Consider the following 18,511-nt stretch of genomic DNA (forward strand, 5'->3'; position numbering starts at 1 on the left):
CCTGATGGATTTACATGTAAGGATGGCATCAATAATGTAAGCTGTGTCCCTGTGAAGACAGACACATCATCTGTTCCTCCCGTCTTGGTCGTCTCATTGAGTACCATCCACCCCAGCGTTGAGTTACAACCCACTTTTGTACCTGTGGAAAACTCACAAAGTACTAAGCAGCTGTCAGGTTGGTAGTAAAACTGCATATGCAATATTTTGTACTTTTGTAATACTTCTCTGTATTTTTAGCAGCCTCAGAAAATCTTAGAGGCTATTATGCCCTTTTACAAATTCTTTATTTTGGGGTCTACTAGAATAGGATTTCATGCTTGAATGCTAAAAAAAATCATGTTATTGTTCACATATTTTACATATTTTTTCGCACCTCACTTCCCAGTCTGTCAGTATCGCTCTGTATTGTTCCTGTCTCTATGAAGCCCCTCCTTCCGAAAAGCACAATGTGCACTTATTGGTCAGCTGGACCAGTGTGTTGTGAACGGCTTCATATGCCTTGGGTGGGAATTATTTAAAGGTACACTATGTAACTTTTGTGCCTCTAACGGTTAAAAAACAAAACTTCATGCATTTTGCAGAAGAACATTGTTTTGGCTGTGCTTCTGAGTGTGCGGATGAATATGGTTATCATGCTGCTCATAAAACATTCACTAGGCTTGAGAGATATAACCGGTTTAAAAGGAAAGGATCTTAAGCTGAATAGCTAAAGATGTTACTGCAGCTATGCCCATTAATAGACACAATACTTCCTTGAAAATAAATTTCAGCACAGCGCTACAGCAACCATAATGAAATGACTCTTCACAATAGATAATCCTTTACAAAGAACTCTCTTAGAGAGTTACATATGGCAATTTATCTGTTGTATAAAATATCTTACCTGTTGAGTAATAAAAACACCATCTCCACTTCACTTTTACATTTAAAATCCCTCAGTTCTTGCCATCTCCGAAAAGCCAAGCTGATGTTGATTCTCGTTTTATTACAAACTCTGTCGTGTTCTCTTTTTGCCGTGCAGCAGAATTTCCTTATTTTTTTGTTTGAGTTTGATTATCCGGAGGTTTGAGATTTAGGTGCTCCATGTAACCTTTCCTGCTCCATCTTACCTAACATTTCTTGCTTGTTGGGACAAATAAACCACACTATACACATTTCAAAGCAGCCAAAGCAACTTTTCTCTATTTACAGATATGAAAAGACACGCACATGCGAGTGAAGTATGTACATAATTTCCCATGAAAACCATCCCACACTGTCTAAAATATAAGCACTTTTAATAGGCTTACCATAGTGAATCAGGGTAAGACAAAAATCATAAGTCCTTTTTCAATCTTACCGGAATAAAATATCTCTGAGTCACAGTTGGTTCCTCAAGAAGAGCATGTGAACTCTCTGCATCCATACCAAGGCAAGGAAGGATACATTTTTTGCATTTTAAGATTATGAAGATGACTTCCATTGTACTGGCTGTTAATATTATTGGCAAAAGGATTCGGTAAATGAAAGACAACATAAACAATTGATTCCAATCAATGAGCTTGTGTGGTTTGTTTTGATTGATCGGCTTCATTATGTGCACCTATGAGACTATTTACACCGCTTAAGAGATGTATCATAAATATTATTTATGAACCACATATCATTCTTTCAGTAAAATACAGTATATTATTTATATAGTAAAGTATTGTATATTGAAGCAAACACAAAATGAAAATTCTGTCATCATTTACTCACCCTCTTGTGACTTACTTTCTTCTGTAGAACACAAAAGAAGATATTTTGATGGATTTTGGTACCCAACCCATTGATTTTTCCATTGTATGGACAAAAAAGACATTTTTCAAAATACGCTTTCCATTTTGGGGTGAACTATCCCTTTAATTAAAAAGTGTTTCATTTACCCACATTAAAGTAGTTGGGGGAAATTGTAAGACTTTAAATAAATATATATATAATTCATAATATTGAACTACTACATCTAAAATGAGAGCCCAATGGTCACATGAAAATAATAATGTAATTTCTTTAATGCCTAAAGTAATATTACTGAATAGTTTTCAATTTAATATTATTTTATTTTAACAGATTATTTTATCAGTCAGCAATAATTTGTATTTAGCCCAAAAGTGAAACCTAAATTGTAATTATCTTTGATTAGATGGTTTGATGAAATAATGTTCATATGGTGTTTTTATATTTTTATTTCTCAAAATCAGTTTTTATGGAAAATCTCCCATAACATGAGATGATCACTCTGCTTTTTTTCAGTCAGAGAGAGAGAGATAGAGAGATAGAGATAGAGAGAGAGAGAGAGAGAGAGAGAGAGAGAGAGAGAGAGAGAGAGAGAGAGAGAGAGAGAGAGTATACGCTGGGTTATTGTCATCACTCTTATTTGTGAGTTTACAGTTGCCTTCACACTATATGATATCAATGACTACAATAACATACAGATACATTACCACAGGCAACATCATGGCAGACAAAACGTCCTTGAAATGTGTATTCGGAAAACATTTCCCAAATAACCTACATTTTGCTTTGCTCTGTTCCAAAATGAGCTGGGAGCCCCTAAAGGTTAGTAAGATAAACACTCACCATCTGTGGTATGTCTGATAAAAGGAGCTTTTTCAACATTTGTTCCACTAATGTTCTCTGAAGAGGCAATAGTTTGAACAAACTCAATTAGTTTTCTCAGGAAAAAAATTGCAGCTAATTAGGGACTATGTGCTATGGTTTATGATGTTTATTAAGTTTGACAAAAAACACCCATTGGTAACAATGAATGAATTGTAGAGAGCCAAAATGTCAGTGTGGTACATAAGGACTAAATTTCCACATCACTTAGGAAATTGAACCATCCTTGCACAATTTCCTGACAATGGACTAATAAATGGATTCTGGAGGCTAAATTTGTCAAATCACTGAAGGTAATTTAGTGAAGCAAAGTCTAAGCAAGTTATTTTAGAAGAAGAAAACCCATGAATGCGCTTAAATTTCCCTAAAGCATGACTTTTCGCTTTCTTTCTGAATTGATTTGAAATGAACTGCTGGCTCGTGGCCGTTTTCAAAGTGTTTTTTTTTTCTAAATGCCACATTTCACAGTGTTAAAGAGTGAGAATTAGATGTCATTCTCTGAGTTACAGGTGAGTTTCTGTCGTACAGTTGATATTTTAAATGTTGCACTGCTAGAAGAGTATATAAGACTGCCGCTATTCAAAGCGAACAGCAAAAAATCAATAGGCCAGTTACAGGGCGAAAATAAAGGTAAATGTGTTTCTGGCAAATGTTGAGAGTGATTTTGACATTTAAGCTAGGCTTTATGCTAGTCCTGGGGGGCACAACACAATGGAATTAAACCTCTCCGCAGAATGAAAAATGTAGTAAACTGAGAAACTGCATTTGGATCTCTTGAGGGCGCAGACATGTGTATGGATATGACTGCGTGAATGTTTGCTCTAAGATACCATCAGCACTAATTTCTTCAGCCACTACTGAGAAAGACAAAGTGTGTTTAAGTCAGTGCCCTTGGGGAAGAGTGCAGTTAATTTTCCAAACATGCACTTTACAGAAATCAATGAATTTACAATGCGGAAGGCAAATGCTACTGACAGCTTTAAAGGTTTGCCTGGGCATCCATAGGAATTTTCCTCAAGTGCCCGAGAGGTACACCAGCTGAGTAATCACTCTCCGATTGTCCAGACAGGGTGGAATTGAGGCCATTTTTTATAGAAGATAAAACTCAAGGAAGCTGCTATAGTCCTAACTCAAAAATGGCGGGATAAATCTATCATCTCAAGTTGGACTCAGAAATCCATTTAGTCTTTGGAATGCACACAGTCTTTTGATGGACAACTGGCTCGGATCGTTTTCACAGAATGGCAGATTGGACTGATACAAAGTAGCCAAATTCTAGATAAAAGAAATGCGCATTTGTTTCAGTCGTCATTTATTAGACTTTATATGATGTTGTTGTTTTTTGCTCTGAACCTGCTTCTTTCTTTTCATCTGTTCTTGTCTTGTTTATCTGTCAGGTGTAAAAAAAAAAATCAGAATTTATGAAACGGCTCTTTTTCAATTGAGTGTAAATTTTTCTTAAATTGACAGTGTACTACAAGAAGTTAGGCCGCGTTCCAGGCAACCCGTAACCTGTGTTTTTCCAAACTTCTACCTGTTAAAGTGCACTGGAACGGCAGTCAAACCTGTGAATTACATTTTACATTACATTTTACATTTAGTCATTTAGCAGACGCTTTTATCCAAAGCGACTTACAAATGAGAGCAATAGAAGCAACTAGAACGGTCAAGGGCTACAGTATGCAAGTGCTGTAACAAGTCTCAGTTAATCTAACACAGAACACACAACTTTTTTTTTTTTTTTTTTTTAAATAAATTAGACAGACAGAAAATGAATCGAATGGAATGTTAAGTGCTATTCTTGATTGGTTAGGTGCTGCTGGAAAAGACGTGTCTTTAGCCGTTTTTTGAAAATGGCTACAGACTCGGCGGCTCGAATTGAGATAGGCAGGTTATTCCACCAGGTGGGGGCAGTCCAGGAAAAGGTCCGTGAGAGTGATTTCATGCCTCTTTGGTATGGCACTACAAGGCGTCGTTCACTGGCAGACCGTAAGCTCCTGGAGGGTGTGTAAGTCTGAACAAGCGAGTTTAGGTATATTGGTGCAGAGCCAGTGGTTGCTTTGAAGGCGAGCACCAGTGACTTGAATTTGATGCGAGCAGCTATTGGCAGCCAGTGGAGACTGATGAAGAGAGGCGTGACGTGCGCTCTCTTCGGCTCGTTAAAGACCACCCTTGCCGCTGCATTCTGGATCAGTTGCAAGGGTTTGATAGTGCATGCCGAAAGGCCCGCTAGAAGAGCATTACAATAGTCCAGTCTGGAGAGAACAAGAGCTTGGACCAGGAGTTGTGTGGCCTGCTCTGATAGGAAGGGTCTGATCCTCCTAATATTGTATAACGCAAATCTGCAGGACCGGGATGTTGCAGTAATGTGGTCAGTGAATTTTAGCTGATCATCAATCACAACTCCAAGATTCCTGGCTGTCCTGGACGGAGTTATGGTTGATGATCCTAGCTGAATGGAGAGATTATGATGAAGTGCTGGGTTGGCTGAGACCACAAGCAGTTCTGTCTTTGGAAGGTTGAGTTGCAGGTGATGTTCCTTCATCCAGGCAGAAATGTCTGTTAGGCAGGCAGCGATACGACCACCAACCGTGGGATCATCTGGTTGAAATGAGAAGTAGAGTTGAGTGTCGTCAGCATAGCAATGATAGGAAAAGCCATGTTTCTGAATGACAGTTCCCAGTGATGACATGTAGATGGAGAAGAGAAGTGGTCCAAGCACTGAGCCCTGGGGAACTCCAGTGGCTAGATGATGTGACTTAGACACTTCACCTCTCCATGACACTCTGAAGGACCTACCTGAGAGGTAAGACTTGAGCCACTGGAGAGCAGTTCCTGAGATGCCCATCTCCATGAGAGTTGACAGGAGTATCTGGTGGTTAACTGTGTCAAAAGCAGCAGACAAATCCAGTAAGATAAGTACTGTGGATTTGGAAGCCGCTCTTGCCTGTCTCAGTGCTTCAGTAACCGAGAGCAGGGCAGTCTCAGTTGAGTGGCCACTTTTGAAGCCAGATTGGTTGATATCCAGGAGGTTGTTCTGTTCAAGAAACGTAGAGAGCTGGTTAAAAACAACTCGCTCGAGTGTCTTTGCAATGAAAGGCAGAAGGGATACCGGTCTGTAGTTTTCTAAAAGTGCTGGGTTCAGAGAGGGTTTCTTAAGCAGTGGGGTTACCCGAGCCTGCTTAAATGCTGTGGGGAAAGTCCCGGTGTGAAGAGAGGTGTTGACAATGTGAGTGAGTGCAGGAGTAACAGAAGAAGAGATGGCCTGAAGGAGGTGAGTGGGGATAGGGTCAAGTGGACAGGTAGTGGGGTGGTTGGAAAGGATGAGTTTGGAGATGTCAGCTTCAGAGAGCAGAGAAAAAGAGGGGAGCGTATGTGTGATGGTTGTTGAGATGTGCGTGTCGGTTTGTGGTGCGGAGAATTGGCTGCTGATGGAGGAGATTTTATTTGTTATTTTTATTTGTTATTTATTTGTTTACTACTTCCTGCTTCGCTACTGTTCGGACGCTCTTGCTTACTGCTCCGCGCTTTGCTCTATCGCTTCTATATTTTACAACTTCAGCAAATCAGCACATTGACAAAGCTTGACTCCAATGATAAAATTAGAAACTCTGGTGACTGAATTCCTAAACAAAAAGCGGAATATTTCAACCGACCAGCCTCCCACTGCCTTCAGCTTACATTCCGGAGAAGGGAAAACACAGCTGCCTACATTCAAAAGGATAAGAAAATGCCTCTTCTAGAATCTACTTGCTGCACAAACTGCCACAGACTTTTACAAAGGATTGCAGTTCTTGAAACAAAGTTATTTGCGGAACCATCCAACCAGACGAATCACACAGCAGAGCTTCATCATGATCGCCCTCTGCACACTGCCGGTGAGTCCCATAAATGTAGTGCTACTCAACATGTAGAGAAACAAGTAACTGATCAACACACTAATCAATGGAACAAACAGGGAGCAAGACCCAAAGGCACTCGAGACATCAGATTGTCACGAGCATCACATATTGCCGCAGTAGCATGCTCTACCCCAGACACAAGGATTGCAAACACTAGTTTTCTACCACCAAATATACATCTTGAAAACAGATTTGAAGTGCTAATGAATGTGGGTGAGGAATCCCCAAATGTGATGAATATGACCGAACACAGATTGAATCAGCCCGCAGCTAACACTGCTAACAGGCGCTCAAGGTCAAGCAGACAGCGGCCCTCAGCTCAGAGCGCAGCCGAGCCCAGGACTCTCATAGTGGGGGACTCAACAATCAGAAACATTAGCAGCAGGGATACAACTACATGCTGCCTTCCACAAGCAACAGTCTCTGATGTAAACAGGGAACTTAAGAACATTCTGATGAAACATAAGACTGCAAATCGACTTATCATTCATGTGGGAAAGAACGATATTCAGAGAGAGGAGTCAGAACTTCTAAAGAGGGATTTTAATGAACTTTTTGAAACACTTAGAAAACTGAAAGTTCAGCCGTTCATCAGTGGACCACTTCCAGCAAGAGGAACAAATAGGTTCTCACGGCTACTTGGGCTTAATACATGGCTGCAAAAAACCTGCAACATGAAGGGAGTGAACTTTATCGACAACTTTAATCTCTTCTGGAGTCAGAGACAACTGTTTACATCAAATGGCCTCCACCCAAACAAACTCGGTGCAAGAGTGCTAAAGGACAATATTTATTTTTCCCTTCATCATCCTTCAGCTGTGTGTGCTAACCTACTCAACCTGGAAAGCACACACACACCAGTAAAGTACGATCACAGGACTTCATTTCAGCATCTGAATGGACATGCGGTTGATACACCCCACAAGGACAATGATAACACCACGCAGCCACAACAACCACTTCTCATGGACACACTCCCAGCTGAGCCCCGCCCTCAGAGCTCACCACAGACACACTGTGACGGATTAGAACAGCTCGAAGTGACACAGATCGAGCCACTAAACAGTAACATCTCAGCCCATACTGTGGAGTCTGTGGAGGCACTGGTAAAAATGGGGACCATCAGGAGTGACACTGGTGAACTTTTAAAACTTATATGTAATATAAGCAATAGGCTGGAAGAAATGTCAATCCTTGAACTGGACGATAACATATTGCAGTTTCCGGTAACACCAGAGAAACAGCCCCCCTCACCAGACATGTTATCCCGCTCTACAGCATCCCCGCCTCTGAGCTTCACAGAGAAAATGGATTTTGTTTATACTGGAAACAGACAATCATACTCGATCACTGCGAGCCCCCAGATATCAACCAAAGAGCGTCGAGCCCCACAACCACCAAAGACTGTGGGCCCAGCTCGCTCTGCCCCTCCTCCTGTGAGATTTCTTCGGTCACAACGCCAGGGCACACACCCTCCTCCATCTGCACCAAAAACAACTGATACCAGCTCTCAGTGACGTGTTCTGGGTCCTCGCAACGTCAACAGCAATCTTATCAAATGTTTACAAAACATGCGTGAATCCAGTGTGCCTCTATCTTTCTCTATTTCTGTTCTGTTACGTGATAGAAAGTCCAAGGCTTTCTCAGGCCGTATGGCAAACCCATCTAATCTGCTGCCTGTTAATTGTCAAACTAAGATTACTATGGGGGAAAAAATTAAAATTAATACTGTTAAGTTAGCACTCTTAAACATCCGTTCACTTAAAAACAAATCATTTCTAGTCAACGACTTAATATCCACAAACAACCTAGATTTTTTGCTGCTAAATGAAACGTGGCTAGAAGACAGCTACAGTGCAACAGTCCTCAATGAAACAGCCCCTCCTAACTTTACTTTTATGAGTGTCTGCAGACCAGTCAGAAGGGGCGGGGGGGTCGCAGCACTATTTAAAGATGTCTATCAATGTAAGCAAGTATCGTTTGGTGACTATTTGTCTCTAGAATATCTGGGCATTGTGCTAAAAGGTGCTCCACGCATCCTGCTTATCATTATTTATAGGCCTCCGAAATATTCTCCGGCCTTTATTGAAGACTTTACAGAGCTGTTATCAGCAATCTCATCTGAGTATGACTGTTTTGCTATTGCTGGGGATTTTAACATTCACATTGACAATGCTGAATCCAGTACAACAAAAGATCTCATGACTGTTCTTAACACTTTTGATTTGACACAACATGTTCACGGACCCACACATGATCGTGGACACACTCTAGATTTACTTATCAGTAAGGGGCTAAACATTTCATCGATAGTTATTAAGGATGTGGCACTGTCTGATCATTTCTGTATTTTCTTTGATATATCAATCTCTCCTGCCATTGAAACCAGATCTGTCTCTATCAAAAAGAGATGCTTAAATGAGAACACTAGTGTGCTGTTTATGAAGGCTATATCTCTAACACCAAGCATATCTGCAGACTCTGTTGATTTTCTCCTTGACTCTTTTAACTCAAAAGTTAAGGGTGTAATTGATGATATTGCTCCTGTAAAAGCCAGGAAAAAGAGTGGCAAACAAAAAGCACCTTGGAGAAACTCAACAGAAGTGCAATTAATGAAAAGACAATGCAGGAAATCGGAACGCATGTGGCGAAAGACAAAACTTGTAGTCCATTATAAGATCTATAAAGACAGTCTTCGTGCTTTCAATGTGGAACTAGGCAAAGCTAGACAGACCTTCTTTTCAAATATTATAAACAGAAACATAAACAACACGCGCACTCTTTTTGCTACTGTAGAGAGACTAACAAACCCCCCGAGTCACATTCCCAGTGAAATGCTCTCAGACAGCAAATGCAGTGAGTTTGCTTCCTTCTTCTCCGAGAAAATCATTAATATCAGAAATGCGATCAGCACATCATTTAGTTGCTCTGAGGTGAATCAGATCAGACCACAGCCTCAGAAAGTTACTATGACTGATTTCGAAGCAATTGATGGTAAAATTTTAGAAGAAACGGTACAGCACCTTAAAACATCAACCTGCGCCCTTGACACACTCCCCACTTCTTTTTTCAAAAGTGTGTTTAACTGTTTAGAAGCAGATCTCCTAGAAGTGGTAAACGCCTCACTTCTTTCTGGGACTTTTCCAAACTCCCTTAAAACCGCAGTAGTTAAGCCTCTCCTGAAAAAGAGAAATCTGGATAACTCCATATTGAGCAACTACAGACCAATCTCAAATCTCCCCTTCATAGGCAAGATCATTGAAAAAGTTGTTTTCAGTCAGCTGAACAAATTCTTAAGCTCAAACGGATACTTTGACAATTTTCAATCTGGTTTCCGACCGCATCACAGCACAGAGACGGCGCTCATAAAGATTATAAATGATATTCGCCTCAATACAGATACAGGCAAAACATCAATTCTGGTACTACTGGACCTCAGTGCTGCATTCGACACTGTTGACCACAAAATACTTCTTGACAGGCTAGAAAATTGGATTGGGCTTTCTGGAATGGTCCTCAAATGGTTCAGGTCATACTTAGAAGGGAGAGGTTATTATGTGAGTATAGGTGACCATAAGTCTGAGTGGACATCCATGACATGCGGAGTCCCACAAGGGTCAATTCTTGCACCACTCCTATTCAACCTGTACATGCTGCCACTCAGCCAAATAATGAAAAATAACAAAATGGCTTACCACAGCTATGCTGACGACACCCAGATCTACTTAGCCCTATCACCTAATGACTACAGCCCCATTGACTCTCTATGTAAATGCATTGATGAAGTTAACAGTTGGATGTGCCAAAACTTTCTTCAGTTAAACAAAGACAAAACTGAAATTACTACATTTGGAAACAAAGATGAAATTCTGAAGGTGAATGCATATCTTGAGGCTAAAGGCCTGAAATCAAAAAATCAAGTCAGGAATCTTGGTGTGATTTTGGAGTCAGACCTGAGTTTCAATAGTCATGTCAAAGCAATAACTAAATCCGCTTACTATCATCTCAAAAATATATCAAGAATTAGATGCTTTGTTTCCAGGCAAGACTTAGAGAAACTCGTTCATGCTTTTATTACCAGTAGGGTGGACTATTGTAATGGTCTTCTCACTGGCCTTCCCAAAAAGACCATTAGAAAGCTGCAGCTCATACAGAACGCTGCTGCCAGGATCCTGAGCCGAACCAGAAAATATGACCATATCACACCAGTCCTCAGATCTTTACACTGGCTTCCAGTTACATTTAGGATCGATTTTAAAGTGCTATTACTTGTATATAAATCACTCAATGACCTAGGACCTCAATACATTGCAGATATGCTGATTAAATACAAACCCAACAGATCACTCAGATCATCAGGATCAAGTCAATTAGAAATACCAAGGGTTCACTCAAAGCAAGGAGAGTCTGCTTTTAGCTATTATGCCAGCCGTAGCTGGAACCAGCTTCCTGAACAGATCAGATGTGCTCCAACAGTAGCCACTTTCAAATCCAGACTCAAAACACATCTGTTTAGCTGTGCATTTACTGAATGAGCTATGCCACTGTACGTGCTTTGTCCGAACTGCTTGCATTTTAATTTATATGCTTAAATTTAACCCTGTTTTTATTTGTATTTTTAATTATACTCTTTATTTTTATCTTTCAATATTTTCTTTATTTTTATTTCTTTAAATTCCTATTATAACTGTAATATTTTTATTTCATTTCTGTGTAAAGCACTTTGAATTGCCACTGTGTATGAAATGTGCTATACAAATAAACTTGCCTTGCCTTGCCTTGCCTTGCCTTGCCTTGTGAAAAATGATGCAAAGTCGCCAGCTGTAAGAGTTGATGAAGGAGGGGGGGGAGGAGGACAAAGGAGTGAAGAGAATGTTCTGAAAAGTGCACGAGAGTCAGAGCAGTTGTTGATTTTGTTGTGGTAGTATGTAGATTTAGCAGTGGAGACATTAGCAGAGAAAGAAGCAAGGAGAGACTGATACAGGGTCAGGTCAGTAGTGTTTTTAGTTTTTCGCCACTTCCTCTCTGCCGCCCGGAGCCCAGAACGATGTTCGCGGAGAACATCAGACAGCCAGGGGGCAGAGGGAGTGGTGCGGGCTGGCCTGGTTGAAACGGGACAGAGGTTGTCCAAGCAAGATGTTAGAGTGGAGCAAAGAGTGTCAGTAGCACTGTTAGTGTCCAGTGCTGAGAACTGAGCAGGTGGAGGGAGTGAGGATGAAACCATAGTGGATAGACGGGAGGGAGAGAGTGAGCGTAGATTACGCCGAAAGGTGATCTGGGGAGGAGTGTGTGTTGTGTCAGGAGTCAGTAGGAGGTTAAGAGTGATGAGAAAGTGATCAGAGGTGTGCAATGGAGTAACTAAAGGGTCGTCGGTGGAGCAGTAGCGCGTGTAGATAAGGTCCAGATGATTACCTGATTTGTGAGTAGCTGCAGTAGATACTCGCTTAAGGTCAAATGAGGTCAGAAGAGTGGTGAAGTCTGCAGCCTGTGGTTTATCAAGGTGAATGTTGAAGTCACCGAGCAGTACCAGAGGAGTGCCATCCTCGGGAAAGTGAGAGAGTAACATATCCAACTCCTCCAAGAAGTTCCCCAGTTGACCTGGAGGGCGATAAATAACTACAACATGGATTTTAGCAGGGTGAGTGATCGTGATTGAGTGTGATTCAAATGAGCAGTTGCCAGATAGAGAAGGGATGGGCTCAAATTTCCAATCCTTTGAAATGAGCAGACCAGTACCTCCGCCCCTCCCAATCGTGCGAGAGGTGTGTGAAAAAGAGAAATTATTTGAGAGAGCTGCAGGAGTGGCAGTGTCTTCTGGTTTGATCCATGTCTCAGTTAGAGCCATGAGACTGAGATGTGAATGAGTGGAAAGAGATGAAATAAAGTCTGCTTTGTTTACAGCAGACTGGCAATTCCAGAGACCAATTGGAATGGACATTAATGTAGCAGAGGAAATAGGTACACTACGCAGATTATTGGGATTACGGCGTCTAGAATGTCCTGAGCGTGATTTACGGGTGTGTGTGGTAATAGTAGAGATTTGGAAGCACATTATGAAAACAGGTCAGACAAATAAACAGATGAAAACAAGCAAAACACAAAAGTGGACAAAGTGGAAGGAAAGCTATACTTAAGTGCCTTGTCGGTGTCCTTGCTCGAGTGGAGTCGCACAGAGTAGAGTCGATGTCTTTACACTCTTCGGTCTTCACACGAGGAGGGCTTCACACGAGGGCTGCCGCTTCCGCTGCCGCGGAGTACTGCTCAATTTATACTCACGGTAAGTGTCGTTAGTGAATACAGCTGGTCACTCCCAGTGAAACGCGTTAGCTCGCACGAGGTCAAACGATAACAAACGAGACTACAACAAACGGCCAACTACAGCACACATACAATGTTCTAAACAAAAGTTGAACTACAGATCAAGTGAGGAAAATGAATACAGAAACTCACACACTAGTTGTTCTCCCTGATGTTCGGTGCTTCTCTCTGACACAATGTAAACAGTGCACGCTCTAAATACCACGCTGGCTTATGGCCACGCCCAGTGAAACGCGTTAGCTCGCACGAGGTCAAACGATAACAAACGAGACTACAACAAACGGCCAACTACAGCACACATACAATGTTCTAAACAAAAGTTGAACTACAGATCAAGTGAGGAAAATGAATACAGAAACTCACACACTAGTTGTTCTCCCTGATGTTCGGTGCTTCTCTCTGACACAATGTAAACAATGTAAACAGTGCACGAATTACCACCCGTGAACTCGCAATAGATCGATGTACTCCCAGTTACGAGCTTTTACGTCACATAGCCCGCGAAGCAACAATGACAGCCCCTACGGATGCGGTGTTTATGAAAGTCGTACACTGTGTTTTACAAATAACATAAATTAAAAGGTATAACAGCTTCTCTTGCCTTATGCGCCATTTTTTCTCCTCTGTTTCCCGCAAATAAGCAATGAGTAAGCACCTTTGGCGATAGAAAGGATTGTAAATGAGCATAAGCCCTGTATGGTCCGCCTAGCTTTGTTTACATCTAGCTACCACAATTCCTTGCGCTCAGTTTGGCGTGACTTTGCCTGGAACGCTACAAAGTCGTGAGTCGTGGTTTGAAGTCGTGACTTACGGCCTCAAAAACCTACCTGGAACACAGCATTAAATTGGAGTAACAGGACAAGAAATTTACCGAATTCAAATTTGAAGATATTCTGTGACCTCAAAAGTTTAGGCTATACTATGGTAGTCAATGGCTGCCGAGATCATAACATTCTTACATAACGTAAAGTCAAAACATTCTTCCAAATATCATCCTTTGTGTTCAGCAGAACAAAGAAATTCATACAGGTTTGAAACAACTTTCAAAGGGTGAGTACATTATGACAGAATTAAAAATTTTGGGTGAACTATCCCTTTAATTCAATTCAAAAAGACGCATAATCATTGTATTTATCTTCCCCTATCCCTGCAGAACCTGCAGAAGTGCAACATGTTCCTGTATCAACATCTTTGTTAATCCTGTAACAACATTACAATCAGCCAATCAGATTTGATGGACGAGTTTATAGTTTGTCAAGTTTAGACTTAAAATCAGGGTTAGGTGCTTGTACATCAGTGTTATTCACTTATCATTTCCCTCTGATTTTAGGGATAACTTAGGGGTAGGGGTAGGAATATGGTTAGGAATAAATGTTCAGACAGGGATGTTACTTCATGATCACCAAAATATTTTGACGCAGGAACACGTCTTACTCAGTAAAATCAGGACGTGCTCCTTTCCGATGCACATTAAGGTCTCCTACACGAAGCTTATTCAAATGATTCAAAATGTTGGTCATAGTAAAAATGGGAGCAGGATTTTGGGCCATAAATAATGGGCAAAGATTTTAAACCTAGTCCAGTTGTTATTTTGTCGTTTTATACATTCCACTGCCCCACATTGGTCTCACACTATAATAAGTAAGGGATAATGCACATCCAGCCAGTTGTTATTACAGAATAAAAACAGACAGTGATCCGGATCTTGCATCACTCTGAAGGGGTTTATTCTGCGATAACATCCGGCTGGATGTACATTATCCCACTTAATACACGGCTACTTTCCACAAATAATATTGACTTGAGTTGAAATATTTGATTAGGCCTTTAAACGCAAAGCTTCCGTGAAGAAAGCAGTTGCTTGCAAGCGGCAAGTTCAAACTAGATGGACATTATTTAAACCGTATTTTACCACATACATAATTATGGCGATAAGAGATATTGATTTGAGATTAAAATCGTACCAGTTTGTTATTTTACAATCCATACAGTGTACAAAACAATCGTCGCAAAATGGCAGCAACTGCTTTGAATGAAACGAGAGAGTGAATCTGCGTATACCGCTGACTTCAGTTACCTGGATGAGCCTGTGTTATCAGTTTTTACCGGTTATTATCAAGAAATAACACACCACTGGATGGCACTTGATTCTTGACCAATCAGAATCAAGTATTCCACACAGCCGTGTAATAAATTAGAAATAATTTGTTTTAGTTTTTTTACTTATTATTTAACAAGGAAAATATTCTGTAACTTTCAGATAGGCCAACAAACTCATCGATATGTCTATCTAGGTCGCTCTCTAAAAACGTCTTTTGCCCTAGGTGCAGCTATAAATAGATTAGCCAGGAACTTGCATGATACCTCTGCTCTCTCTTTCTGCTGTCCTCTCCTCCTCCTCCTCTGCATTCCCAGCTTACTGGGTATAGAATCTATTTCAGATAGAAACAAAAGAGAGAGAGTTTGAAATTCTTCTTTGATATCAGTCGTTGGTCATGCTGGTTTGGACGTATGACTTCACATGCAACGATTGGGCAAATAGTTGATGCAACATTTTGGTAATGCAAAGAAACTGTGACACAATGGGGAGTTCATCTGTGTGCCCATCATATTTGTAAGAGGAGAAAGAAATATAGTTGGACCCACTTTATATTACGTGGCCTTAACTACTATGTACTAACATTGAAATGAATAATTTGATACAATGCACTTATTGTGTACATACATGCTTTTACACAGTACTTCCATTTAAAAAATTACCTGCATGTAATTACATTTGTAATTAATTTCTGTAGTTACATTTATAATTACACTGTTGACACTTCCCTTACATCTAACCCTACACTTAAGCCTACCCATACCACCACACCTGTCCCTAACTTTACCCGTATCCCACCTCAATATCAGCAAAAGTGTTTTGCAATACAATGTGAATACATTAAGTACATTGTACTTATTTTTTGATACGTTTTTGGCCACCTAATATAAAGTGGGACCATATCTTTTTGATTTTGTGACAAAACTCATTACTTTAGTGTGAGCCAAAAAATATATAATAAATTGGCACATTGTTACTTCTCACAGCAAATGTAGCGGTCAAGAGGAATGCTCTTAGTCGAGCTCCTGTATGAAATGAACTTCAGATGCGCTTGCTTCACGTGACTGCATGTTGATGTCAGGCAAAGCAAAGAGGTTGAATTCTCGCACATCTATATGGATGGGGCGTTGAGTAACGTGGTATGCAGACAGGGCATAAATCAGATGACAATAAAGGAAAATGATCATTAATTTATTTGCATAACTAGCATTGAATTATTCATCATGGTTTCAATCTGCTCAATCTGTATCTCATTAACATGACTTATGAGGCTTATAAATCTGAGAGTTTTATGTAGTAACGTCTGTCTTATTTTCTTGTGGGCATTTAATGCATGTATGTTTTTGTTGTACATTTGTGTGTGTTTCAGTGCTATAATTAGAAAGCTTAAGAAATTTGTAATTTATTAAATGTGTATGACAGGGAAATTGTGACTATAATATTGATATATCTGAGTGTAAAATCCTTTTTTAGCATTTTAATTATATGAGTGTATAAGTAACACTTCTACGCGTTAATCCTTTTTTGCTCATTTTATAGTCCATCAGGTAACAGTCCTTATCGCATAGCACACTTCATAATTTGAGGTATCATTTCTGTTTGTAGTACAAATGGTGGTTGTGTGCCAAGATTTACAGTAGATCTCTAATAATGTTTGTTACTAATGAAAGTTATTTAAGTGTAAAAGAAGCTGTTGATTATGTTGGAACATGGTGCATAAGTGCAAATTTAGTTGTGCATTTGTATGAATTTCATAAGTACTTTCCTCTGTAGTTTTAATGGGTGCGCTTTCCATTCATACATTAAACAGCAGTATTTTTGAATGGCCGTAAGGAAAACGCTGATCTTTTTCGCACTCTCTCTCTTTTGTTCTTCCCTTTACAGAGATCTATATTTATACATCCCATAATAGTGTTCATCAGCACAGCTGGCAGCGATCCAGCAGAGTCAGCATTTCACAAACATGAGCAATAACTACCTTTAAAGTGTTTGCGGACTTATTTTATCCTCCGAGTTTTGAGTTGGCTATTTCCTGTAGTGTGTCTTTCATAGCGCTCTCTGTCGATAATAACCGCTGAATGAGCTCGCAATCACCTGTCCCTATTGACCGTTTTGAACGATTTGAATGTTAAAGAACCAGCAAGAGCAGACTGTGTCAACCATGTGGAGAAGTTAGTGGCTGAAATGCAGATTTCAAAACGGGATCTGGAGTTAACGGCTAATGAGGTGAGAGTTTGCCTCCCAGCAGCAATCACGGACTGCGTGAAAGCCTTATATCAGTCCAAACAAGCATCTCAAATTAATGAATGGCTCAGTCTCAGAGGGGTAATTTTCCATCATCAGCGCTGGTAAACCTGCCTGGAATGTCAGGGGAGGGAGAAGGTAGACGTTCTGTAGTCTCCCTGCATTCATCCTCATTAATCGGAGATCACAACCTCTGGTTTCCTGATAAGTCTCCATTCTTTCAGTCACAGGCCTCACTCTGAGATATTTGTCCTATTATGGAGTGCAGGACTTAGCAGACGCAAGGGGATTTTTCTACAAGCTACTTAATCGCCAAAGTGCCCCAGAGACCTTCAGCGGCAGATCAAAAGATTTCTGCATTAAAAAGATTTAAAGTCAAGCAAATATTGATAAAGGCTTCATCTGCTGTAGGTCCATTAATCGTGACAGCAATCGCCAAATGCACGCTCTGTTTTGTTGCCTAGCATCGGTCAATCACATGGAGGGAGAAATACCGCAGGCAGGTCCACATTATTGAGCGATTCATTGCAAAATACCCCGAGGCGAGACCTTTCGTTAAAACTATTTGAGATTGAAGGGCATTAACTCCAGACCAACGCTAATGCTCTGGCCAAATTGCTCAAGTCAGAGCCGGTCTTTTAAGTTTGTCCGCATCAGTACCCTAAATGATCTCAAAGAGGGTGGAAGTCTCTGAAAATGTCTCATAATTGCCAACTGATATGGATGACAGAGAGCAGGATATCATGGCTTAAAATGAGGCATGTAATAAGCTGGTATAATTTTTCTCAGACAGTCACTCACTCTCGCGCTCTACGCGAGGGGTATTTATTTGCCTTTCTTGGCAAACCATGTGCTTCTGCAAGTATCATGTGGGTTACTGTTCATTTCTTCTTAAAAAAAACCCTCATGGTACAGGGCTGATGTTCCTCAAGCTGACAGAAAGAGGTTTACGCAGTATAGAGATCATCTTAGACCTTCTCTTGGAAAGCTACTCTCATTTACGATGCACTTGCTGGAGAGAAAAAAAAAGGCCCTTTTTTGCTTTATCAGCTCTTGGGATACAAAATATGATCAATGCTAACTGGCATGTTCGTGTGCTTTTTAGCTCCCACGTAGCTTTTGAATGACTAGGTCCTTTGAAATGTTAAACATATAATTATTTTAGATTTCATTAAAGATGAGAGATTTGTTATTTTCTGCCATGTCTAAACATGATAGATCCACTACTATGGTAAGGACATTTCGAGGTGAACATCAGTGGCTTCAGAGGATCCACTGACAGCAGTAAAACATTAGACGAGCGGCCCTT

At 40.5% G+C, this 18,511-nt stretch overlaps 1 protein-coding gene across 1 annotated transcript; it reads right to left on the minus strand.

Annotated features, from left to right (window-relative positions):
• Nucleotides 1-4,390: 4,390 nt before the first annotated feature.
• On the minus strand, nt 4,391-18,169 carry LOC307141792 (uncharacterized protein; the record flags this gene model as incomplete). Its single annotated transcript, XM_079842246.1, has 3 exons — nt 4,391-5,241; nt 5,440-5,677; nt 18,116-18,169. 3 exons carry the CDS (start codon nt 18,167-18,169, stop codon nt 4,436-4,438), a joined length of 1,098 nt encoding a protein of 365 aa, XP_079698372.1. The 3' UTR covers nt 4,391-4,435.
• Nucleotides 18,170-18,511: the final 342 nt, after the last annotated feature.

The sequence above is a fragment of the Gobio gobio genome (assembly GCF_949357685.1).
Source record: "Gobio gobio genome assembly, chromosome: 18".
NCBI lineage: Eukaryota > Metazoa > Chordata > Actinopteri > Cypriniformes > Gobionidae > Gobio > Gobio gobio.